General features: G+C 39.5%; 1 protein-coding gene across 2 annotated transcripts in view; it reads right to left on the reverse strand.

Moving 5' to 3' along the window:
- The window catches only part of STX17 (syntaxin 17), a 53,198-nt gene extending 25,827 nt beyond the window's left edge, over positions 1 to 27,371 (reverse strand). The window contains exons 1-3 of one of the 2 annotated variants that reach the window (XM_024560042.3): positions 27,314 to 27,371; positions 16,754 to 16,938; positions 5,751 to 5,816 (exon numbers count right to left, since the gene is read on the reverse strand). In XM_024560042.3, coding sequence (XP_024415810.1) covers positions 5,751 to 5,816; positions 16,754 to 16,876 — 189 coding nt within the window. In that variant the 5' untranslated portion in view covers positions 16,877 to 16,938; positions 27,314 to 27,371. Of the gene's footprint in view, positions 1 to 5,750; positions 5,817 to 16,753; positions 16,939 to 26,667; positions 27,266 to 27,313 lie in introns of those variants that run through there. The other variant, XM_024560043.4, reaches the window with a different exon arrangement.
- Positions 27,372 to 27,632: the final 261 nt, after the last annotated feature.

A 27,632-nucleotide genomic window follows, 5' to 3' on the forward strand; every position in this document is an offset into this window, starting at 1 on the left:
AGTTTAATTTTTGTTGCATGTATCTGTCCATTTTTCCCAATACCGTTTATTGAATAGACTGTCTTTAACCTATTTTATGTTCTTTCCCACTTTGTAAAATATTAATTGACTTTATAGACATTGGTTTATCTGGGGGCTCTCTAGTCTGTTGCATTGATTTATATGTCTGTTTTTATGCCAATACCATGCTATTTGATTACTATAGCCTTGTAGTACCATATAGACATTTTTAAAAGCGACACTAAACTAGGAAGCCTAGAACGCCTTCATAATTGCAAAAGAATTCCAATTAGAATTCTATACCTATTAAAACTAGCCATCATACACGAGGGGAGAATAAAGGTATTTTTCAGTCACATAATAACTGCAAATTTTAACCTCAAGATTCCTTTATTTACAGAGCTACTGAAAGATGTACTCTAATAAAACTATGGAGTAAACCAAAAAGAAAGAAGACATGATATTAAGGAAAACAGGGACCCAACACAGAACAGCTTGGGAAGTTCCAGGATATTGGCTGTGCAACAAGCCTAGAGAGTAAATCCCGACTGGAACTGGGAAAGAAGGGCTTCCGAAGAGAGCCCTCAGGATAAAGCATAGAAGTGATGTATTTGAGCACATGAAAAATAAATTATTGATAGTACATAGCGGAGATGTGCAGCATTGAGGGGAAAGAAAACTACAAATCTACAGAAGGCCAGGCATAAAGAGCAAGGCAATTATTAACTTGAAAAAAAACAGAGGCTGTGCTATATTTCACTAATTTGGTTTAGCAAGAAACTTTAGCTTTATAATCAAATAATGAGATACTAATAACCAATTTAAACAAAAGTTATATGTAATTATATAAGGGGAAGGGACATAAAAGAGCAAGGTGGAAAAGCTGGGTCTCCACCTGTTATGGCAAGATGTGAAGAGATCATGCCTGCACCCGCCTCCACATGGTATGTAGGAATTTATTCTAAAAACCAGGGGAAATGACCAAAAGGATTAAAAGTGGTTTCTTGCAAGTAGTACTTGAAGATGGCTAAGGGGAGGGTTTTTATAAGCCTTTTCATTTTATTTGGCTTTTAACTATATAAATATATGATTTTTTAAAATTAATTAATAATAATTAAAGTTTATTTATTAAAAAGCCAGTAAATAGCAAAGAATAACTGCAATGCTGTATTAATTCAATATATTACAGAGAGTGGCAGAAGATGGCAGCGAGGTAGGTGGGTGTGGAGCCCAGTTCTCCCTGTGCCCATCATGAACAGCGAATGGAATCCCAGCTTATATGAAGTTTGGAGGCAAAAAATTGCAGAGGACATTGAAAAACAGACAGTGAGGAGAGTGCGCTGGGACAGTAAGGTCCCTGGGATCTGGGCCGGGACCAAGGCTGCTGTGGCCCCCGGCCAGTGCCTGCTGTAGGATACAGGGAGGAGAGTCAGAGCACCAGCTCCCTCCCCAACCAGAGCAGGGAGGGAAGCCCGGCACCAGGAGGGACCTGGGTGCTGGAATGCGCAGGGGGGGTGGGTAGAGACGAAGTGGGAGACACACAGAGGCGGTACAAATCCACTGGACTGTGGACGCTGGCACCAGAGAAATCGGGGTGCGGGGTGACACCTGGAGAAAGTAGGAGTTGGGCTGCATGGGACCCTGGCTTGGGTAGTCTCCCGACTGGCTGGAGGGCTGTGGGAACAGACCTGCGCTAGTTAAGGACAGCGGGCAGCTTGTAAGGAGCTCTCCAGCAGCGGCTGGCTCCTCCGAGGGGGAGGGGGGGGGCGGGATTTCGGCTGCACCCGCCCAGAGACAGCAGTTGAGCAGACCCATGCACACCCAGCTTGTCCCCAGCTCTGCGCCTGAGATTCACTCATGCTGGGCACCCACAAGACTGAGTGGCTGATTTGAGCCTCGCAGCTCAGGGAGGACCTGGGCCAGCAGAGGCCTGGAAATTGTGACCCAGACCTGGTCCCCAGCCTCTCAAAACCATAGGAAAGGAGATAAGGGACACCCAACCCCCGCTTCCTGTGGCATCTAGGAAGACCTGCAGAACTCACTGAACAAGTTTAAGGTCAGCAGGAAGCTTCTTATTTTTTTTTCTTTTTGGATCCTCTCTCTTTTTTTTCCTTTTTTTTTCTTCCCCCAAGTGAGACAATAAGACATGGAGTTACTAAGGGTCCAGAGACAGATCGAAAGGGGGAGCACAAGACTAACCCCCCCAAAACTGAGAAACTGAGACAAATGTCACTTTGCTATCCCATAGAGCTGGCATTTTATTGTTTATGTGTATTATTATTATCTTTTCATTATTTTTACCACTTTTATTTTATTAGTATTTTTTTATTTCTCTTCCTTATGTTTAGTTTTCCTTGTTTTATTTCTTTGTTTAATTGCATTGTTTGACTGGTTTTCCTTATTCTCTCTGTATTGTATTTTAATTTTCCTTCTTTGACTTCACCGGTGTTCCAATAACACACAACTCTTGCCCGGGTGCTTTCAGTTCTGGTTATCCAAATCATACATTTCTTGTCATGTTATTGTAGTTCCAGTACTGTTGCAAATAATTGTTGTTCCACACAATTGTACATACTGCACAGCAACCCTCCCTGATCTTAGTCCACTTCACTTCAATCCTGAGCACTTTTATTATTATGGTTCACTCTATTCTCTCTCACACTGCGCCTACTTTCTATTCCTTACTCTCACTGTATCTCATCATCTAACCTTGCACAAGTGCCCTGTTTTCTGGATTCAGCTCATAATCCTCCTCCCCTCTAAATAAAAGTCTTATTTCTCTTTCACCTTTTATAAAAAGTGGCTAGCTGGGTGAAATATCACAGTTAATGCTATACTTATCCAAAGAGTCTCCTATCACTTCTCTACTTGCTGGTGTTTTAGACCCCATAAAATACTCTCTCGCTGTCTTAATCCATTTTGCCTACAAGAATAGGTGGAAGCTGCAAAAGTCAGTATACCTGCTGGAGGAGAAAAACCACTAACAAAGGAACCACCAAAAGGTACAAACCCAAGTGCAGCAGGAGAGCCCACACAAACAGAAGAAAGGGCAAACCTAGAGTGTCCAGACAAGGAGATCAAAGGGACCACACCACTGAATCCCATAGAATTCCTACCATAGAAGTTCACCCTACAAAGACAGCTAGCAAAGCAAAATATCAGGAGGCACAGAAACAAACAAAAAGAGTCACCTAAAATGGGGAGACAAAAAAAGAACATGCAATCAAAAGGAATGGAAGGCTCCCCACTAAAAGAGCCAAATGAAATGGAGGTAACCAAACTATCAGATACAGAATTCAAAATAATGGCTATAAATATGCTCAAGGAGCTCACAGACAACTACAAGCAACTGAGTGAGAACTACATCAGCATGAAAAAGGAAATAGAAATGATAAACAAAACCCATAAAGAAATGAACAATAAAATCTCAGAAATAAAAAACACATTGGAAGGAATTACAAGCAGGTTGGATGAAGCAGAGGATCAAATCAGTGAGCTGGAGGACAAGGTAGAAAAAAACACCCAGAAGGACAAAGAGAAGGAAAAGAGACTCAGAGAGAATGAAGAGGTGGTAAGGGAGCTGTAAGACAACATGAAACATAGTAATATCTGTATAATAAGGATACCGGAAGGAGAAGAAGAGCAAGGGATAGAAAACCTGTTTGAAAAAGTAATGATGGAAAACTTCCCTAATTTGATGAGAGAAAAAGTCACACAAATCCAGGAAACACACACAGTCCCAAGCAAGAGGAACCCAAAGAGGCCCACTTCAAGACACATCATAATTAAAATGGCAAAATTCCAAGACAAAGAGAGGATCTTAAAGGCAGCAAGGGAGAAACAGGAAGTAACATACAAGGGAGCCCCAATAAGGTTAGCAACTGACTTCCCAATGGAAACGCTCCAAGCCAGAAGAGAATGGCAAGAAATATTCCAATTAATGAGAACCAGAGTCCTGCAACCAAAGCTACTTTACCCAGCAAGGCTCTCAATTAAGATGGAAGGCCAAATGAGGAGCTTCCCAGAAAAAAGAAGTCTAAAAGAAAACACCTCCACCAAACCAGTTCTGCAAGAGATGCTAAAGGGATGGCTTTAAGAAAAGGAAGGAAGAGTGAGAGAGAGAACAACACAGGTATGAAAAAATGGCAATGAATAAGTACTTATCAATAATAACCTTTAATGTAAATGGATTAAATGATCCAATCAAAAGACACAGAATAGCTGAATGGATAAGAAAGTATGACCCACACATATGCTGCCTACAAGAGACCCACCTCAGGACAAAAGACCTACACAGACTGAAAGTGAAGGGCTGGAAATAAATTTTCCAAGCAAATGGACAGGAAAGAAAAGCTGGGGTAGCAATACTCATATCAGACAAAATAGACTTCAAAAAAATGGCCATAAAGAGAGACCCAGAAGGTCACTTCATAATACTCAAAGGAAGAATCCACCAAGAAGACATAAACATTGTAAACATATATGCACCCAACATAGGAGCACCCAAATACATGAAGACAATCTTGGAGGACTTCAAGATAGATATTGACAGCAACACAATTATAGTAGGGGATTTTAACACCACACTGTCAAAATGGATAGATCTTCCAAACAAAATATCAACAAAGATAGCGCAGCATTGAACAGTGTCCTAGATGAAATGAACTTAACTGATATCTATAGAGCCTTTCATCCCGAAGAAGCAAAATACACATTATTTTCAAATGCACATGGAACATTTTCAAAGATAGACCACATGATAGGACACAAAGCAAGCCTCAACAAGTTCAAGAAAACTGAAGTCATATCAAGCATTTTCTCTGAACACAAGGGACTGAAACTAGAAACCAATCTCAAGGAAAAAACTCAAAAACACTCAAACTCATGGAGATTGAATAGCATGCTGTTAAACAATGAATGGGTCAAAAATGAGATCAAGGAAGAAATCAAAACATTTCTGGAAACAAATGAAATGAATTCACAACAACCCAAAACTTATGGGACACAGCAAAGGCAGTCCTGAGAGGGAAGTTCATAGCAATGCAGGCCTACCTAAAAAAGATAGAAACATTTCAAACAAACACCCTAAGCCTATGCCTACAAGAATTTGAGGAACAACAACAAAGACAGCCCAGAGCAAGTAGAAGGAAGGAAATAACCAAGATCAGAGCAGAATTAAATGACATAGAGACTAAAAGCACAATTGTAAGGATCAATAAATCCAGGAGCTGGTTCTTTGAAAAGATAAACAAAATATTACAAAGAGAAGATCAATATCTTCAAATTAAAAGGAACTCTTGCAAAAGACAACATAAGATAAGATAAGCAAGGGACACGAACAGGAAGTTTTTGTAAATTTACTATGAAATATTACCATCCAAAGCATGTATTAACAAAGCCTTTCACATGTCACAGCAATAAAAGAAAAAATCCAGAGTAAAACAATAAAAGCAACATTCTTTTAATCTATTAATTAGCAGAAAATGGAGAAATTGGTAATATTAATGTTGGTAGGTTTTTGGAAAATGCCATGATTGCGAGAATGTAAGTTGATACATCATTTCTGGAGGAAATGTTAGTAAGATGATCCACAATCTTAAAAATATGGAATTTGATTCAGTAATTCCCAGTAAAAATGAATCCTTAAGAAATTAGTTATACATATGCACAAAAGGATTCAGCCACAAGAGTATTCATTCCAGCAACATGTTCTGAAGCTTTTCATACCGACTCACGGGAAACAGCCTTACCTGCACCGTCCGTCCCGCGTTGATGTGCTCTTCATGCAGCCTGTCCCACACTCTGCATCTCTGGTACTGCACAAAAGAGAGCGGAAAGGCGCTAATTGTTTTACCACTGAAGTTTCTGGTTACCACACAAACCCCCAGTCACCTACCCAAACTTAAATACACCAGCTAAAAACGTTACTGACTTAGTAATGTCAGTTAACTGTCCAGAGATCATACAAGTAGGACTTCTTCAAAAATATTGCATACAAAATTCTGGCAAATGATAAATGGTAAAACACACAGAAATCACTAGACTCTATTTATTTTATTGAGAGAGAATATAAACTTTGCCTATTTTTTTTGTCTCCAAAGATTTTGCAACATTAAAAATGAGAATGTAAAAGAATGTAAAAAATAAAATTATTAGCACTCATCAGATATTCTTACTACACATGAAGAATTTTGTCAATGATAGTGTGAAGTACTGAAAATTAAAATCTGATTTTGAGAAAAAGTAACATTGATATTGTAAATAGAAAGTATGTAAAAATGAGACTGAACACTTAATATATATGTTTCATTTTTTTTTTTAACCAGGGCAATGTTTAGCTTTTAGACTTTCATCCAAGAAACTTTATGAGCATGATAATGGTGAATGTTTCACCTGACAGGAACCATAACAAGATGTGATAGACAACATCGGAGCAGAATGCTACACAGAGCAGAAACATCAACCCCAGACATCACACTCTATTTTTGGTTGAAATAAAAAATCCAAATAATGAACATGTCGGCAGATATGAATAATGACATTAAGAACATTTTGGTATACTACACATCAATAAAATAAATAAAATTAACTTAGAAATATTTGAAGAGACAGAAACATGGAAATGTCTCATAATGCATGGAAGGCATTTCTACCTGAGGTCAGAAAAAGAAGTACTGAAAAGGAACAGGTGAACTCGTCCCTAAAGATTATACAAGGCCCAAAAGGGTTCATGAGACCACAAGTCAGGATGGACACCTTGCAATACACGGGGCACTAGGTAGACTACTCCAAAGTATTGCCCTTTATGGTGAAAAATTGGCCCTATAATAAAAGTTTTTCTGATCCTATACAAGAAAGCTTAAACAAAAACCTCAAAAAGATCCAACTATTCCCAAATAACTTAAATGTATCTCAGAATGTTAAAAAATACAAAGGATATTTTTAAATATTCAGTACCCATCAAGGTAAGATACACAATATTCGTTATGTAATAAACAATTACCATGCATGTAAAAACCCCAGAAAATATGATATGTAATGAGAAAAACTAATCAACAAAAACAGTCTCAGATATGGTAGAAATAATGGAATTAATGAAAAGGATATTAAAAGATATTATGATGTATTTCATGTATTGAAGAAAGTAAAAGAAAACATGAGCATACTGAAACATGAGAGAAAAGATTAGTACATTCAAAGACATAGCAATAAAAATAATCCAACATGAAACACAGGGGAAAAAGACAGACAATAAACGAACAGTGAATCCATTGTTGCTCAGCCACAGGCCAACTGAAAGCAACATAACACATGGAATTGGACTCCCTGAAGAAGAGGAGAGGACAGGAAGAAATATTTGTAAAACTAATGGACAAAGCTTTTCCAAATCTGATTAAAAAATGCTATAAACCCACAGGTACAAGAAATTCAAGGAATACCATAAACAACAAAAATGAAGAAAACAATACTAATGTACATCACCATAACATTACTTAAAATAAGTGACAGAGAAAAATCTTAAAAGTAGCTGGAGGAAAGAAAAACACATGAAGCTCAGAGGAACAAAGATAAGAATGACAGAGGATTTCTCATGAGAAACAATGTAAGCCGGAAGATGGTGGAGCAACATCTTGAAAATACTGAAAACAAATCTAAAATTCAATCTAGAATTCAATACCCAAAGAAAAATTGTTTAAAGGCAAAATATTTTTTTTGCAAACATAAAGAAGCTTACAGAATTCATCACCAGTGGGCTTGTACTATAAAAAGTGCTAAAGGAAGTCCGTTAGACTGATAGAAAAAATCGTACCAGCTAGAAAATCTCGTTCTACACAGAGGAATGAAAGGAGCCCTGAACCCTGGCCAGGTGGCTCAGTTGGTTGGAGCATCGTCCTGTACACCAAAAAGGCTGTGAGTTCGATCCCCGGTCAGAGCACATACCCAGCTTGCAGTCCCAGTCCCAGTCAGGGCACATACAGGAGGCAGCTGATGGATGTTTCTCAAATTCATGTTTCTCTCTCTCTCTCTCTCTCCCTCCCTCCCTTCCGCTCTCTCTCAAATCAATAAACATATCCTTGGATGAGGATTTTAAAAAATGGTGGGGGAAAAAAGGAGTGCTGAAAATGTTAAAGATACAGGTAAACACAAAATGTGTTTTCTTTCTTATTTTCAAAATCTTTTTGAAAGATAACATCGATTAAAACAAAAATAACAACAATGTATTGTGGGGTTAGTAACTTATACAGAAGTAAAATATATGCAAATAACACTACAAAGACCCAGAGAGAAAGGGAATAGAAGTAGATTGCTATACAGTTCTTTTTTTTTTTAAGATTTTATTTATTTTTAGAGAGAGGGGAAGGCAGGAGACACAGAGGGAGAGAAACATCAATAGGCTGCCTCTGGCACACGCCTGACTGGGGACCAGCCCACACCCCAGGCATGTGCTCTAACCAGGAATTGAACCTGTGACCTTTCACTTTGTAGAACGCCGCCCAACCAACTGAGCCACAACAGTCAGGGCTAAGGCTCTCACAATATACATGAAGTTATATGTAAAACCATTACTGGATGGCATAGTATGATACGTTAAAGATGAATACTCTGAAATATAAAGCAACCCCTAAAAAACAAAAATAAAAAACAAAGAGGGATAACTAATAAGTCAACAAAAGAGAAAAAATGGAATTCTAAAAAATATGCAATTAACTCAAAAGAAAGGATTGAAAAAAGAAAAGGGGGACAAAGAAAAGATGAGACAAATAGATAAAAATAGGAAGATGGTAGCCCCGACTGGTGTGGCTCGGGGAGTGAGGTGTCATCCGACAAACAGAAAGGCTGCTGGTTTGATTACTGCTCAGGGCGTGTTCCTGGGTTGTGGGTTCGATCCCTAGTCAGGGTGCATGAGAGAGGCAACTGATCAATGTTTTTCTCATGCATGGGTGTTTCTCTCCCTCTCTTTCTCTCTCCCTTCCCCTCTCTCTAAAAAAATAAATAAATAAAATCTTTTAAAAAAATAGGAAGATGGTAGATTTAAAGACAACCATTTGACCAATGTTTATCCATTATAAAAACTCTCAGCAAACTAAAAATAGAAGTTAATGTGCTCACCGTGATAGAGGCAGCTACAAAACCCCTGCTTAGTAGTGGCAGACCATTCCTTAATCTTAGGAACAAGGTAAGAATGTCTGATTTCATCACCCCTATTAAACATCACATTGGAGGCCCTAGTCAGTGCAGTAAGGCGAGGGAAAGGGAAAGGGAGACAGGGGCTGGCAGAGGAGGAGAGAGAGGGAGAGACAGAGACAGACAGAGAGAGATGGGGGAGAGAGGGAAAGATAGAGAGGGGAGAGAGAGGAAGGAAGGAATGAAGGAAGGAAGGAAGGAAGGGAGGGAGGGAGGGAGGGAGGGAGGAAAGGGAAAAGGAAAGGAAAGAAAAAAGAGAGAGAAAGAAAAGAGAGAGAGAGAAAGGTGGGAAAGAGGGAGGGAAAGGAAAAATAAGTTTGTCTTCAGAGATGACCTGATTGTCTACACAGAAAATAACAAAGCTGTATTGTATTAACAGATGGCCCAGTGACTGCAAGTCACAAGCTGAGGATTACTCCTGTAATGAAGATAAACAATACCTACCCCACGATGCAAGTTAAAGTGATTCACCTCACAGTGCCTATGAAATATCAAAAATATAAACCAAAAAAAAAAAACCCCACTAAGGATAAGTCCCAGGAATAATGAGAATCTCCTAATGCCTTAGAAACTATTACCTGTACAGCGCCCCTGCCTGGGCCCGGGTAGGCTGATTTACTTCCGTAACCCAGTTGTAACTATCAACCTTGCAGTTAGGAGTTTCCCACATACCTTAATTCTCACAACAACACTATGCAGAAGATTTTAATTTTACCTTTAAAACTCTCTAAAAGTCATGGGCATTTGCGGTCTCTCCCTGAACGGCTGATTGGTGCCTAGTACATCTGTGCACCTCAAGGTCCGCCGACTACACGGTGCTGTGTGAAGATGGGGTGTTCATATCTGACTGGGACAGAATCAGTCAGGCACATTCCACAGTAAGGAACTAAGCTGGGATTTGAACAAAAAACAATGTTCTGAAAGGTGGAAAAATGGGGTGGGAACTGCTAATAGAGGTAGGAGAGAAAGCAAAACTATTCAACTCTGGATTTTTTCCATCTTCTTCATTGAGAATAATGACCTTCAAAAGAGAACAGTTTACAATAAACATGATCAAGAAGAAAATGAAAACCAAGGAAGAGTAAGAACAAGCTTGGAGTCCAAGTCAACAGGCCCAGAGAAATTATATCAGCGTGAACCACAAGGGCTTGCAAATGTAATCACAGAGGCACTCGCTTATCCATGAAGACCTGGAAAGAACTGAAAAGGCTTCTACAGACCAGCAAATATTGACTCAATTTTCACAAAAGGAAATATCTATGAAACGCTGCAGACCAAAGATCTTTGAGAAAAGTCTACACCAGATTATCAGAGAGACGGCTTGTGAGAATTTACAGAAATGGTAACAATATATTAGAGCACACTCTACCCCTTTCCTGTCTAACATCTATCATCAATGCCTTGAAAATAAAAAATGTATAAATGCCAACTTTTCAAATAACAAACTAGAAGGAATAATTACATCGATGAAAGATCACAATTCCACATAAGGAGAAATGTAACAATAAATGTAAAGACTAACATTTAAATTAAAAAGCGCAACTGCACAAGTACTGGGTTGGCCAAAAAGTTCATTTGGTTTTCCCTCCTAAAATGGCTCTAGTAGTGCTTAGTTGTCTTTAACCTCATTCGAAACAATTTTGTTAGATTGTACTGTGACAGCTGTCATATCACAGGCATTAAAAAAAAATTAATATTGAAGATAGAAGAAAATAAGCAACATTTTCGGTGTATTTTGCTTTATTATGTCAAGAAAGGTAATAACACAACTGATATGCAAAAAAAAAATTGTGCAGTGTACAAAGAAGGTGCTGTGAATGATCAAATGTGTCAAAAGTGGTTTGCAAAGTTTCGTGATGGAGATTTCTTGCTGGAGGATTCTCCATGGTTGGGTAGATGAGTTGAAGTTGATAGTGATCAAATCAAGACATTAGTTGAGATCAATCAATGTTATACCACATGGGAGAGAGCTGACATACTCAAAATATCCAAATCAATAAAGTTACTGGTGAAAATGAAAACTGTGTCTTTCATTTTACACACAAAAAAAAACTAAACAGACTTTTTGGCCAACTTTTTTTGAGGTATGTTCTGCCTCAACAGCTGAAGTTCGTATAAAAAAGTCCTATGCATTTTACTTAGTTGATTACAAAACCAATAAAAAAGCCGGAAATATAAAGTGGCTCCTAAAACAGCTGATGCAGTCTTAGGCTGTATGCATGCACACACATGCACACACATATTCATTCATTCCACACAGTGTTTATTAGGAGCACACCATGTTCCAAGCACAACATTACAAGTTAAACACATGTATCGACACAGTGATCTCAACAAAGTAATTTAACTACTCTAAGTCTGCTCCCCAGCCTAAAAAGGAAGACAAAAATAAGGCTAACCTACAAGGATGCTGTGAGAATTAAATGATATGATATATATGTAAAAACCCTGGCACAGCACTCAATCTTCATTATTATTATTTGTTCACTTGTCAACTGTAGAAGAGATTAGTGTTTTGGGTGGAGGTTGAACTGGATGATCTTATCTTTTATAAGAATGAAATTTGAAGAGAAATAAAGATAATATAGTTCAAACTTCCTACTGCTTGCTACACAATGTTCTGCTTAACTAAGGTTACATTATTAAAGGCTAGTATTACAAGTCTTTGGAGAGGAAAATGAATTTAAAATGATTTAAAATGTGTGAAAAGAAATCAGAAGTAATGCCTTAAAAATGTCATTGAGTTGGAACCACGGACAAGCGTTTCTGAGCTGCAGTGTTTCCAGATGATGTCATCTCATATTGCCTCTGTGCACGGCGGCACGACGGGTTTGGTTTAAAACTGTGCTAGAACTTGAAGCAGTTAGGATGCTTCCGATCACAAATAACAGAAAACTCAAAATTCAGAAATGGCTTTAATAATAAGGACATTTACTATCTCACATAAGAAGGAGCCTAGAAGTAGGATGATAATCCCAAGGTGGTTTATTTAGTTCAGGAGATTTAGTATCTTCAGCAGAGTTTGGTCCTCCGACTTGTCTTCCACTGGCTGTCGATCCGCACAGAAAAGGGAGAAAAAGACCAGGAAGAGCAGAGACTGTTTCCTCCCATGTATACCTTTTAACACTAGAAAAATCTTTTTCAGAAATTTCCTCAGTATCCCACACAGGCTTCTTCCCTCCTTGGCCAGAGCTATGGGACACGTCATTGTCACTGCTCACCTAATACCGACCGGGAGGAACGCACCCCGTTAGGCCCTTTACCGCTCACCACTGCTGCTGAGGCTTTCCTGCCCTGGAACACAGAGGAAGGCAACTCAATCAGAACAAAGGGAAGAGGGGGGGAAATGTGATTAAAATATTGAAATCAACACTCTCGAAATAAAAAGAGAAATGGAAAAGGGTTTTGTGGTAACCACAAGTTCAAAAACAAACCAATCCATAAGGCTAATTATGTCTGATTTTGTACCATAGAGTTCATGCTTCACACCTGTCACTCATGTTCCCATCTAATTACATGTTGCCTCTTGTCATTCTCTAAGTATCTCCTATCTTATTTCCTCGATTGGATTCTTGAGGATTAGAAATCTAAGTTTTATGTCATTTTCAGTGCTAACAATACAAGAAAACAACAAACACCAAAATGTATGAAAAGCTAACATATATGTATTTCCTGTAATAAATAATTTCCCTTATTAAACCTGGCAGATTGAACACATTCATCTCTCTTTTTCCCAAAACCCAACTAAAATGACAGTAAAGAACGTTCAAAGGTATAAATTCACAAGAATGGTGAGAATACAACAGAAGATACCAGTTGCCGAGAAGTTTTAACAAAATTTTGAAGCTGAAAAGAGTATGAACATGTTGCAGCTGACTTACCTGACTAGAGAAAGCTGGAACCTAAGGCTGCAGAAGGGGTGGATCGTGGCGGACAGAGGCAAGGAGCAAGCCAACAAGTACAGCACTACCCCAGAAAGGCTCAGTAACCAGAAGTAATGCCCACAAGGTAACCAGGCAGGTGTATTACAGTGGACCTAAAAGCCGAAGGACTGGTTGAAAGTTTACCTGAGGAACAGGCAGTCTACCAGAAGCCCTCTCCATGGGCCAAAGCAACTGCACTGCCCCTACCACCACAGAAGACCACACACAAGAATAGTATTAGTGGTTCCCCACTAAAATGGATCCTCACTTGTACGCCCCTTCAGGCCACAAGGCTCCTACCCCTACCTTGCTACACACACACCCTTTAACTAGCACTTTTAAATATCAACAGCTGGCCAAGAAAGCGCAGACTTCTATAGGTTACCATAAAAAAAAAAGGAAGAAAGGGAAAGAGGAGGGAGGGAGAGAGGAAAAAGAGTAAAATAAATGAAAAGAAAAGAAAAAGGGAGACAGGGAAAATAGACAAGGAAGCAGAAGAAAACAAAAATATAATAATGCCACCACAGAGAGATGATATGATACTGTATCCATGACATAAGAACAGGAGGAGTCTCTGAGAGAGAGAGAGAGAGAATAGAGAATATTGAGAGAAAAAAAGAACATAGGAAAACTGTGATTCTGATTATTTCATTTTAGCTGGAATGTGGATGTGAGAGCTGGAGCTGCTATTTTACTGCAAAACAGAAACAAGGTGATGATGGAACAGCAAGTTAACAAGAGCCGGGGTCTTTAATGACGTCCGAGTTGCCACTATAGCCCTAGAGCATGGGTGTCAAACGCATTTTCACCAGGGGCCACATCAGCCTGTGGTTGCCTTCAAAGGGCCGGATGTAACTTTAGGACTGTATAAATGTAACTACTCCTTAACTAGGGGCAAGGAGCTCAGCGTTCCCGCTGGGTAGAAATAGGTGCCAGGCAGGATAAAACAAGGTGGGGGGCCGGATTCGGCCCTTGGGCCTTGTGTTTGCCACCTGTGCCCTAGACTGTCTCCATAACTATGAGATTAAAAATAAAAGCAAAAACAAAAACAAAAACAAAATCACCCTGGCTGGCATGGCTTGGGTGGTTGGAGCATCATCCTGTAACCGAAAGGGTGCAGGTTCGACCTCCAGTCTGGGTGCATATGGGAGGCAACCAATCCATGCTCTCGCCTGCATTCATGTTTCTCTCTCTCCCTGCCTCTCTCTCTGAAAGCAATGAAAAAATGTCCTCAGGTGAGGATTAGAAGAAAAACCAAAAATTCTTACTTCATACCCAGTTTTGGGCTCTCCTGCCCCTTGCACTCTAGCCATATACTAACACAGTACATGCTACACAGTAAGTTTTTCCTCGAACCCTACAATATGAAAGAAAGGGAAGTGTGTTCCAAGCTTACTATCCTATTATTCCTCCCAACCATGCTTAAGTCGATCTTACATGAGCCAAGAAAGGCGAATGCTAAAAACAAGTTTCAGGATTACACTCTAATCAAGCCTATCACGTGCACTAAAATGTGGGGCTGCAGGGCCCCCGGAACAGAGTCCCAGGTGTCCGCAGCACACTGCCGTCATTGTTTCCAGATGCTGCAGGGTCACTCCACCAAGGCTTCCCTTCCCTTTCCCTTCAGCCTGACTTTCTTCTTTTCAATTCATATCGGATGACGGATGGCTAACATAATAAATATTTTATCTTTCTACACTCTTCCCTCAGGAAGAAATGCCTTTTTGAAAGTGAGGCACCATTAGACACCTGAAGTCCAAAATTAGTTCTTAACTCTTTCGTCTGCAGTGAACACTGCTGCTTGTAAATAGTTCTACGTTGCCATAAACTATCTATTAAAGTATGCTATTCGATCTCATATAGATACAAAGTCGCTTTCACAACTAAACTAGAAATCCTAGAGGCAGAGTGATAAGAATATGGAATAAAACAGATCAGTATGAGTTTAACTGCTTAGCTCCACACAACATCGCCTATATTGTAATTTATAATTAGTCTCCTCTTGTTAAACATTTCCAAAGTACAAATTTCACAAAAAGCTAACAAAAAGCTGTTCTGGCAAAGAAAGATCAATATAGCCCCAGAATAATTTTCTTATGAAGTCTGCTACAATTAATCAACTCAGTAACGGGCCGTTCCTATCCTCACGCACCCTTCTCTCGGGGCTCTGACGACTGACCACCGAATGGTCCACGTGGTTAAGCTCTGAAGGTATCAACAGTAGGCACTTTCATCAAGAATAAATATAAGAAAAAGGAAATCTAAGACATGCCAAACCTCAAATGTAGACTAGGACAGTAAGGGGAAAAAATGGTCTCTGTAGACCCAGTCCACGTATTTCTGCCTTTCAGTATCAGTTCTGCCAGTCTTTGGCAGAATGGCCAATGCTTGTCATCTTTGTAACCAAGCACTTCAAAATGAGCTCAGGACCTTGAAAGGCACCTTATTAAACCTCCCACCCGATATGATCAATCAAAAGCAAACAACTATTTCCATATTGTTACAGTGCTAGAAGAATGAGCCTCCCTCATTAATTAAAGCATGGAACTCTCATTTGTTTCTGCTCATGACGAGAATAACCAGTTTACCAAACAACTTCCCCATCCTTGAAAGTTGTAGTACTTATTGCCTATGGGTAAAGAAAGAACTTGAGGGATGACAAAATTTTAATATTGAATTGCAGAGCTCTTCATATTTGTACAGAAATGTTCATCATATTCTTGGCACTTATTTCTATACTTTTAAAAAATACTTAAATACTCGGAGAACAGATGGTATCTATGGGAGAAAAAGTTGACATTTTTCTTACTTGTGTAAGGTATCGTCAGTACAGGTGATAAATACTGCTTATATAGAGAGGCATAGTGACCACTTCCACCCCACCCCTCAAATCAAAGGAGGGCCACACAGCCTGAAATTCATGCTGAGGGAGGTTCTGATGAAGGAGCAAATGCCACTGACCTGCCCCACAGCAGACGAGACCACATAACCTATCAAAATCGGGGCTCAGCACTCAGTAAATTTGATGTTCCCATAAATGTCACAATCATTCCACCAGACGTTGGCCAGTTCAGGTTCTATGCAACTTCCACCACAGTCCTTAGACCAATTCTTCCCTCTACCTATCTCCCAAACTGACCTCTAGGCAGTATTTCTCAGTTTTGGGCTTTTCTCAAAGGGAAGCCACGAAGTTGGGAAATTCCTTCATATCCCATAATGATTTGCCTCTTTAATCTCCATGCCCCTGAAGAGGTTAGGGGTTGCTGATGGAAACACACTGGAGCCCCAGAATACTTGCACGGGGTAAACGAAGGTGGGTCTCTTCGCCCAGGTTTGCTGCCTTCGCATTCTAGTGCGCTATCAAACTGTTTGTATTTTAATTAACTGCTTAATACATCAGTATGTACAACTAAAAAGATACAGATCGTATCCTTATATCCCTTCCTAAAAAGAAATAAGAGGTCTACTTGCAGAACAAAAATTAAACCAGATGAAAGAATAAATCATGTTGCCAAATCAATAGAAGGTAGATGTTTTAGCAAAATCCCCTGTTTAATATTCTGAATTTAGTTAAAGTATAAAACAAATATAAATCAGAATATGAAACTGTTTTTTTTTTGTGGTATAAAATGGAAAAAACTTACCTTCTCAATATTTAGTTGGTGCTTTCTTAACCTCTCCAGATCTGTTGGGATTACTATTTTAATAAATTTCTGGATAGCTGGTTCAAGGCGGCGTAATTTCACTTTTTCTTCATCCTCAGACATCCTAATAAATGTTGTGTCCCTTCTACTTGCAACAACTGTCTTCTCTACTCATACAGAAAAACCTAAAAGAGAATTGTTTATTAAAGAATGTTTTTAAATAAGTTCCTATTATTTTTACAAGCCAACTATTAGGTATAATTTTATAACTTATTCTAAATACATATTCAACTTAATGCTGAACTTCAGTGACTGATTTTTTAAGAAACCTTTTATTTAGAAACCCTTTTCTCTGTCCAAAAATGATGTATATTTCCTTTAGAATGTTTAGAAAACATGAAAAAGAGTAAAATAAGATCAACAGTCATCTGCTCATCCCTAGTTAACTGCCCATCCCTTCTCTTTCCATTTTGATGTGTCTTTCCAGGTCTTTCAAATATATACATGTATATGTACATGTACATGTGTACACATCTTTAAAAACTAGGAGTATACTGCCCAAGTTTTCATTTCCAATGTACCTTGGATATTGAATAACCTTTCTGAAAAAGGTGTCAAATGGTAAGATTGGAAAAAAATTTTAATTCTTAACATTTCAGCTTGTATCAAACTTCATTTCTAATGTCATCATAATGTATCTATGTAATTATCTACTTTAAATATAACATAGCATGCAACTCTTCTCATTGATGTCCCTCAAACTGCCTCTTCCCTTTCCTACAAAGTAATCAGCATTGTCCACAACCAATGCAAATAATCAGTGACACAGCTGAAATGAGAACCCAGGACTCCTTAAAGCCCAATCAAATGCTCTTTCTAATTCACAAGTTTCTACCAGTGTTCCAGAAGGTCCAAGGGTATGCTTTTTAGGCCAGGTTAGGTGAGAATACGGATTGCAAGTGAGCAGGCTGCAGGACTCCACACCTACTCCAATTGGAAAAAATTTATCTGTGTCTATTTCACAAATTTGAGTTTATTAGATTTTATATAAATAAAGGGCTCCACCATGGTTCCATGCCACCTCATTAGCCACAACATATTCCATAATTTAAAAAAAATTAAATTTGCCTTGTTAATCCCATTCGGATGATGTTTTAGACCAGGGTCCAGAGAGATCACAACAAGACTTTGAGGAGTCATTGAATCTTTATGAAAAATTGTGGATGCACTTTGATTTATTTTGGAGGACAAATCCATTGCTTTCACGAGATTATCAAAGAGATCTGTCACTCCAGAAACATTAGGAACTATCACTCTAAACAATGTTCTGTTTCTCTTTCTTTTCACAGTTGAAAAATTTGAAGTGTTGGTTATACATATAATCTTATTTGCTTGCAACTTGGATTTTATGTTTGATCTAAGCTCAAGAGCAAAAAAGGAAAATCTCCAGACACCAAAAATGAGTCCTCCGGGACTGAGTGGGAATTGGAGACACATGGAGAAGTTAACTGCCAAAAGAGTTAGTCCTCAGACCCAGCAAAACAGAAAAATTCAGAGTTAAGTGACTAGAGATAATAAAGTAATCTAAAAAGAAAATTAAAATGAGTACACTTTAAAATATTCTAAGATATAAAGGAAGGAATAGAATCTTTTTTAAAAATAACTTTATGAGACAGAAACAGGCCAATCTAAAATAAACCAAGTAAAAAGTCTACTTTAAAAATTCTACTCAAAAACCTCAAAAGATTGGTTAAACAGTAAGCTGCATAGCTGAAGAGAGAATTATTGTTTGGAAGATATCAGTCAGAACACAGAGGAATAAAGAGGCACAAACTATAAAGAGAAAATAAGGTGCATAAAGGATACAATGAGAAGCTCAATAACAAGCGAAGTCCCATAAGGAAAGAAGAAAGTGGTGAGAAGGCATCGTTCAAAGAGAGTGTGCTCAGAATTAAGATGTAGAACCTCAAGTTGAAAATGCACCTAAGCCCCCGTGGCATTAAAAAAAAATGTACCTAAACATATAGCAGGGAAATTATAGAACATCATAGACAAAGAGAAAATCATAAAAAGCAAGCCAAAGATAAAAGACAGATAAACTAAACCACTAAAAGCAGCGAACTTTTCATCAAAGCAAGATATCAAGACAGGAATATCTTCAAAGTGCTGAGGGAGTTGGTATATACCCAGGGAAACTGTTATTTAGAAGTGAAGGCAAATAATAATTTTCAGACATACAAAGACTGAGTTTATTACAAAGCCCATTATTAAAAGAACTATTAAAACACATATGTTAACAATAAAGACAATAAACCCAAAGGAGTAGAATGGCAAAAAGCAATCAATATAATAAAGTGTATTGTTACGGGGTGAACAAATGAATGAATGAACAAATAAAAGAGAGGATATATTTTGAATCACCTGATTAAGTAGAACAGAAGTATTTCCATTTAAACTACTTTTCTACAATGTATCTTTTAATAACTCATAGTATTACTTGGCATAGATGTTCCATAATATAATTAATCATCTATTGTTGGCTATTTAGGTTGTTTCTAAGTTTCCACCATTATAACTTATGCCACAGTGTAATTACCATCCTTGCACATAAACCAAACTATCATCTATAATTATTTCTTTAAATTAAATACCTGGTAATAGAATTAGTAGGTTTACACATTTTTTAGGACTTTTGATACCAAATGTCCCAGGAAAGGTGGTGCCTATTTACATTTCCACTTTCAACATAACAAAATGTCCATTCACCCATAATTCAACCAATGCTTGGTATGATCACTCCTCTTGGACATTTGGTGACAAAATAGTGCTTCAATATTGTTTATTTTTCAATTCTTAAATTACTAATGAAATTGATTTATTAGCCATTTGCATTTCTTTCAGGAATTGCGAGCTCATGCGAAATGTCTGTTTTACTACAAGATATATCCTTTTCTTGTTATATTTAATATATAGCAGACTCTTATAAAGTATTGACTATTTATTTAACATTAATGTTTCCCAGCTTATCACACTGCCTCTTGTGTTTTCTTCTACTATGCAGAGTATATATTATAGGAATATATCTTTATACTTATCCACTGTTCCTACCAAAATATTTTTAGGCACACCTGGTGCTCAATAGGTGCTGATGAAACGAAAATGTTTCTTCACAGGCCCCTTCGCCATTTCTAATCCTCTCTCTCCAGCCAAACAGCACAATCTGCACAGCACGTGACAACATGTCTTAACTGGCCTGCCTTCAGCCTCCCGCCTCTCCGATCCCCGCCCCCCCAGATTACAGTTACTGTACATCTAAAACGGCAACGTGCTTCTCCTCCGAACAAAAATTTCCAACAGTCCCCTAGTATTTTAACAAGAAAAGACAATGTTCCTAAGTAGATTTACCATTCTATCATCACCCAATCTCTATTTTGGGCTTCGCAATGATGTTCCCTATGTCTAGAAGCTCCTTTATGTCCCAACTGCCTCTAAAGTTTATGTACCATTTGAAGATATTACTCAAATGATTCTGCCTTCTCTTCCACTAATAAGTTTATAGTACTTCGCAAACTCCAATTATTGATTGTTTGGCTTGTTTTCACTGTTGCCCTATGCTATGATGATACTATTGTTTTTTGAGTTCCAAGGTGATATTTCCAGGTCAGAAACATGCATGACTCCACCCCTCAGCTTCCCATGCCCAAGGATCAGCTGCTGCCTCATAAGAGCCATCTCTCAGGGAAGACAATCTGCCCCAAGACCCTGCCTTGGGGTTCAGTTCTTGTTTTCCAGCTCTTGGCCTCCTTCTGGCTGGTGTCTTTTCTACTCTCCACCATTACCAGTTTTGTAAAGTTATAATAAATGCCTATGTAAAACTAAGCAGAGAATTTAGCATTAAAAAAATTTCATACGCGTGTTGTCATTGAAACGCAGAGTTGTCCAGCAATGGCGCTGATCACAAAACAGCTGAAATACCTGTAAGCTGTTAAGGGAAGATCTTAATTCAATATATAAAATGTGGTTTAAAAGTGTGACTGAATAAATGAGTGTCTTTCAGCATTTCTTGATTTTTCAGTTAGAAAATTGGAACATATTTCTAATATAATTAACACAAAAATAAAAAATACATATACATAAACATCAAACTTAGTAAAATGTGCCTATGAAAAAGACAAGCAAAAACACAAAAATGCCTAATTTCCCAAACTTCTTAGAGTTGTGTTTTAGGTTGGCCAATACGTTTGTTTAGCTTTTTTCTGTACGATGGCTCTAATAGTGCTTGGTTGTCTTTAATTTCATTCAAAACAATTTTGTTAGATTGTATTGTGACAGCTGTCATATCAGTGTGCCTTTAAAAAAATCTTATAGGAATTGGTGAATTTTTGTACAGCCATTTTAATATCGAAGATGGAAGAAAATATACAATTTTTTTTGTATTATGCTTTATTATTTCAAGAAAGGTAAAAATGCAACTGTAACACAAGGAAAGATTTGTGCGGTGTATGGAGAAGGGGCTGTGACTGATTGAACATGTCAAAAGTGGTTTGTGAAGATTCTTGGCACTACTGATGTGTTGGCCAAATAACTTTTTGCTGTGGGGCTGTCTTATGCTTTGGAAGATGTTTAGCAGCACCCCTGGCCTCTACCCACTAGAAGCCAATAGTGGGAGACAGCTGTCATACTCAAAATATCCAAATCAATAAAGTTATTGGTGAAAATGAGAAATGTGTCTTTTATTTTACAGAAAAAAATAACGATCTTCTTGGCCAACCCGATACTTTTAACATTTTTTAAAAGCGTAAATGGAATATATTGTTTTAACAGTTTTTAAAAAGTGTAACACAATATTTGGGGCGATAGAATTGGTGTGTGACATGCTGACAGTGTGATGGATACACAGTTATATGCATTTGTCAAAACTCACAGAACTATATACGACAAAATGAATTTTTATAAATTAAAAAACAAACCAAAACAACCCCCCACCAGTATGTGGGAAAACCCAAATAGAACCCAATCCCTGTGGAACAAAACTAACTGTACTACAAATGAATAGCACGGCATAACCACACTGGAAGAAGTGGGGGAAGAAAATAACTAATGTAGGTAACTTTATAAAACAGTGTTACCCAGTACTTTAACTGGATAACATAAGGCTAAAGACAAAAAGAACTACACACAACAATACTATTCTCCAGTTAGTAAATCTGTTCTCACAGAGGTATGGGTTAGAAAGATGGATTATGTATGTGTTATGTATATAGTAGGATTGAACAAATAAGAAAATATTTTATAGAACATGAAAACCGGGTTTCTTGCTGTCAGAAGAATCACAAATAAGACGCAAGAACAGACTAAGCCTGTGGTGCTAGATTAGAACCACAGGCGTAAGATCACCGTGGCAGGATGGCGGCGCAGGGAAACACAGCTCAGCCCCTCGCGCTGCCGCAGCAAATCACAACTAAACTACAGAACCACCATTACTCAGCGCCACCAGAAATCGAGTAAGTGGAACTTCTATAACTACAGAATTAAAGATGAAACCGCGTCGAGACTGCTAGGAGGGGCAGAGAGGAGGAAAGGGCTGGTCGCACACCCACAAGTGGCTGATAAAAACCGGGAGGGATATGTTGGGAGCAAGGGATCCCAGCCCCACACCAGGACCCCCAGCCCAAGGTTCCAGTGACAGGAAGATAAGTCCCTATAACTTCTTGCTGTAACGGGGACTGAGGCTGTGGAAGACAGAAACTTCTGGAGTCCCAGGCTGTTCCTCTTAAAGGGCCTGCACATGGACTTACTTGGATTCACTCCCTCTGAGCTCCAGCACCAGGGTAGCAGCTTGAAAGGCACCAGTGGCAGGCAGGGAGGAACTGAAGTGTCTGGCATCAGGGTGAGAGCTGGGGGCAGCTTCTTCCCATACAGAAAGCTGGCAGTGGCCTCTATTCCTTCAGTGAACCCTCTCCCCTCAGAGACAGCATGCAGGCACCATATCTAAGACTCCATCAACCTGGCTCACACTGTTTGTCTCATGCAACTTTCAGGCCCACACAAGCTGTTTTCAGTGGCTTTTCCACACCAGTGGCTTCTCTTGGCTCGTCTTGGTTCATGCTATAGACTTTCCTAAACTCTCTCAATCAAGCAGCATCTGGGCTTACTGTACCTCTCAGTGGCTCCTGGTTCAAGGCACATCACTAATGACAGCTGGCCTTGGTTCACAGGTAGGGCTCTTCTGGGCACTTCCAAACCCAGCACAAGTAGTGGCCTATGCTGGGTAGCCCTGGACAGAACAGAGTCAGTGGCTGACCTTGGCCTGCACCTCCCGGGAGGGCCCAAAACAAGCACACCCAATGGACAGCTACAGAACACATAGGAGCAACACCCAATCACCTCCACAAGTGACACACTCAAGGGGCAGACTTAGTGGGCATTAGAGCCTTGAAGTAAGTCCGGCTTGGTGGAATAGGCCCCTGAACAGCTGATCCTCCATGGTGGTCTGAGGTTGGTGGTCAGTGATCACAGCCAGTCACAGGACAGTTGATTGTCCTGGAGGTAAATTCCTTCCATTGACCTGCCAACAGCAGTTAAGGCTCAACTATAAGAGGAGGGTACACACAGCCCACACAGTGGGCACACCCTGAGTACCCAGCTTAGGTTATAGGGGAGGCTGTGCCACTGGACTCTACAGGATGCCTACTACATCAGGCCACTCTACAAAGCCAGGGAGTCATAGCAGCTCTAATACACAGAAACAAACACAAGGAGGCTGCCAAAATGAGGAGACAAAGAAACACAGCCCAGATGAAAGGACAGAATGTAACTCCAGAAAAATAACTAAATAAAATGGAGACAACTTACTAGATGCAGAGTTCAAAACAGGGGTTATAAGGGTGTTCAATGAACTTAGGGGAAGAGCAGATGAACTCAGAGAGGACTTCAACAGCATAAAAAAGGACATTGAAACCATAAAAGAAAACCAGTCAGAAATGAAGGATACACTAACTGAAATGAAGAACAATTTACAGGGAATCAACAGTAGAGTGGATGAAGCCAAGAATGAAATCAGTGATTTGGAATATAAGAAAGTACAAAACACCCAATCTGAACAGCAAGAAGAAAAAAGACTTAAAAAAAAAAAAAGGATAGTAGGAGCCTCTGGGATAACTTCAAGCATACCAATGTTTGCATCCTGGGGGTGTCAGAAGGAGACGTGAAAGAGCACGAAATTGAAAACCTACTTGAAAAAATAATGACAGAAAACTTCCTTAACTTGATGAAGAAAATAGACACATGAGTCCAGGAAGCACAGAGAGTCCCAAACAGGATCAACCCAAGGAGGTCCACATCGAGACACATCATAATTAAAACGCCAAAGGTTAAATACAAAGAGAGAATTTTAAAAGCAGCAAGAGAAAAGCAGTTAGGTACCTACAAAGTAGATCCTGTAAGACTGTCAGCTGATTTCTCAAAAGACACTTTGCAGGCTAGAAGGGATTGGCAAGAAATATTCAAAGTGATGAAAAGCAAGGACCTACAGCCAAGATTACTCTACTCAGCAAAGCTATCATTTAAAATCAAAGGACAGATAAAGTTTCCCAGACAAGAAAAAGCTAAACCAAACCATTATTACATGAAATGTTAAAGGGACTTATTTAAGAAACAGATCAAAACTATAAATACTAAAATGGCAATAAATACATATCTATCAATAATTGAATCTAAAAAAACAAAATAAATGAACAAGCAGAACAGAAACTAAATCATAGATACAAAAAAACATTTTGATGGTTGCCAGATGGGAGAGGGGTTGGGGGATGGACAAAAAAGGTGAAGGGATTAAGAAATACAAATTGGTTGTTAAAAAATAGTCAGGGGGATATAAATTACAGCATAGGGAATATAGCCAAAGAACATATATGCACGACCCATGGACATGGACAACGGTGTGGGGATTGCCTGAGAGTGTGGGAGGGAGGGGGTTCTGGGTAGAGGGGGGCAAAGGGAGGAAAATTGGGACAACTGTATTAGCATAATCAATAAAATATATAATTTAAAAAGAGAATCAGAGGTATAATAATTTTTTAAAAAATATTATAGGGTCTGGGAGAAGTAACGCCTGATTGAGTGTGGTTGGTAGGGAAGTAATATGGGTGTAATAACTTATAGTACTTTAATTGGAACATTTCACCTAAAATGTCATATGGTGTGCTTGAGTGTGATATTGTTACGTTACAGAATTCCATGCTAATGATTTTGTAATAAAAGATTTTATAATAAAAAGGGACATTATTGTGCCAGACCCTGTGTGAGTGTGTGTGTGTATGTGTATATATACATATATACACATACACACATATATATACACATACACACACAGATCTATATATATACAGATAAAAAAGTAAATATAAATGTTTGTATATGCATGGATATATGTGTGTATAGAGATTTACATATCTGTCCACCTCTATATGTGTATATGTGTGTATACATGTGTGTGTGTATACCTGGCACTAGAAGTAATGATACCCCAGTGTCAATGAGCATACCTACTCTCTAGATCTTGGTGTTCAAATACCTCTCCAAAAAAAGAAACCAGGCATCCTTGGAGAAGCAGTTCATTCCAGGGCTGGGGCAGGGAAAATACAAGATAAGCCTGAATGAAGCATCTTAGGGTGTCAGAAAGTAAGGAAGTTCTCACAAAAGGATGGGGGTCAAAAGGGCACAAGAAGCAACTGAGGAAATTCCCAAAGGTCAAAGCTGGTACAATTTGAACATAAAATAAATATCAAAAATGTAGGATAATAACCAATAGAAAAATAAATGAGTCCATACTGATCAAATAACTGAACACCTAAATAAATGGGAAGGGGGGACAGCTTTTCTTTACAGAAGAATTCAAATAAATAAATGAAGAAATAAGGGAAACAGAAAGTCACAATCACAGCATCACATTAATAATTAACTGAGGGCAAGATCCATCAATGGATGCTAAAGTCAGTAAGTGAAAGTTTGAGGAGAGACAAGATATTTGCATAGTTTACAAGTTTTCTCCCAAGATGTCAATTATTTACAAAGGGAAACACAGTAGCTTTACATTAGGGAATCCCTGCATACAACACCTTAACTAAGTGAGCAAAGGTATTATCAAATGCAGTGCATCGTGCACCCATTCAAATGATCAACTGAGAAGGGCACTGTGGTATCCACAAAAACACACGACCTTAATCAAACCATGAGAAAAATTCATACAAAACCCCACGAAAGGGCTCTACAAAATAACTGACCAGGACTCTTCTACAGCAGAAAGATTTCGAAGGACAGAAAAGACTGAGCTGTCACAGACTGGAGCCATGCCAACTAAATGCAATGTGGGATCTTAGATCGGTTCTTGGAACAGAAGAAGTTCCTTAGTTTAAAAAAGTGATGAAATCTAAAGAAAATTGGTATCGTATTGGACCTATGTTGATTTCTTTTGATAATGTTACCAGTTAGGTGTTAACATTAAAGGAAGCTACAGAGGACTCTATTACTTTTGTAGCTTTTCTGTAATTGTAACATTATTTCAAAATAAAGTCTTCCTCAAACATGTGTGAATTGATGTTTTACATAAACCAGACAAACATTTAGACATCAAAGCACTGCAATCATATTCACTGCACTAACACTGTGTGGAGGGGGGGGGGCAGGGGGGCGGGGAATCGGGGTTCCGGGAGCTACAAACTTCATCATTTAGTACTTACAACCTTCACCGGCCGAGTACCCTAATACTCATGTTTCCCGCGAGGAAAATGTACTGGGAGGTTAACTAGATTACTTAAGAGATTATTTATCACTAAAAGGCCCCATTTCTCAGAAAAGGTCCAAAATCTCTGAACTCCCTCCACCATCACCAACCACCCAAAAGTGATGCACACCTGCCATCAGTCTCCAGACCCACATTTCCCCACCGATGGCACAGAATGTCCTCAGGCACGTCGCCCCGTGTTTCTAGCCGGGAGACAGTAAAGTCAAGGCCTTCGGTCCTACCATATGGACTCCTCTCTGAGCCTCGGATTCTGAATTTACAAAAGGAGGGAGTTAGACATGGGACCTTCCCCGACCTGGCTGATCGGACGCTCGGACCTCTCGCTGCCGGTCTTCCCCTCGCTACCCCGGAGCTCGCGTTGCCCCTCGCAGTGTCACCCACAGCGCACCAGGGCCACACACATCGAACACCCCCCACCGAAGAACGGATGGGCGGGCCGGTCTCGGGACCGGGATGCTGGGGACCCCGACGACCTGGGCCCCACCGTGCTACACGAGCAGGGCAGACGCCAGGAACTTTTTCACCCCGAGACCCTGGGAGACCATCACAGTTGTCCCGTCCACCGCCTCCCTACACCAGCTTCGAATAGTGGCTTCCTGAAACGAAACCGCCACTTCTTGGAAACAGACGAGTTGCCACGCGCTCGCACTTCCGACCTGACGCCCCGCTTCCCTGGAGGCGCCTCTACCGCGCACCTAGCCCACCTTGCGGATCAAGGCCTGACGCCCCTGCGGCGACCTCCCAAAGTCCCTTACCTCCTGCCGGGGAGCTCAGGGCGGTCGGTGCGCACAGCGCAGGCGCAGGCAATACGGGGCGGGGCGTCGCAATAGGCCTAACGGGTTAGGCCACGCCCCCCCCGCCCCGTCCCCGCCTCTCAGGGTGTGGTCAGCAGGCTGGTGAGAACCAACGCGGGTGAGAATTTTTTTAAAAAGTGGTCTTGTTTTTTGTAGTGGGGTTGTTATACTGGAGCCAGGAGGAAGGAGACGCATAAACAGTTTTTTTAGGTCAGTTTGTTGTGTTTTACATAAAGACAGTTCACGTTTATCTAGCCCTCTGTATTTTGCAGAATTTTTC

Source organism: Desmodus rotundus, chromosome 1 (assembly GCF_022682495.2).
Source record: "Desmodus rotundus isolate HL8 chromosome 1, HLdesRot8A.1, whole genome shotgun sequence".
In the NCBI taxonomy this organism is placed as follows: Eukaryota; Metazoa; Chordata; class Mammalia; order Chiroptera; family Phyllostomidae; genus Desmodus; species Desmodus rotundus.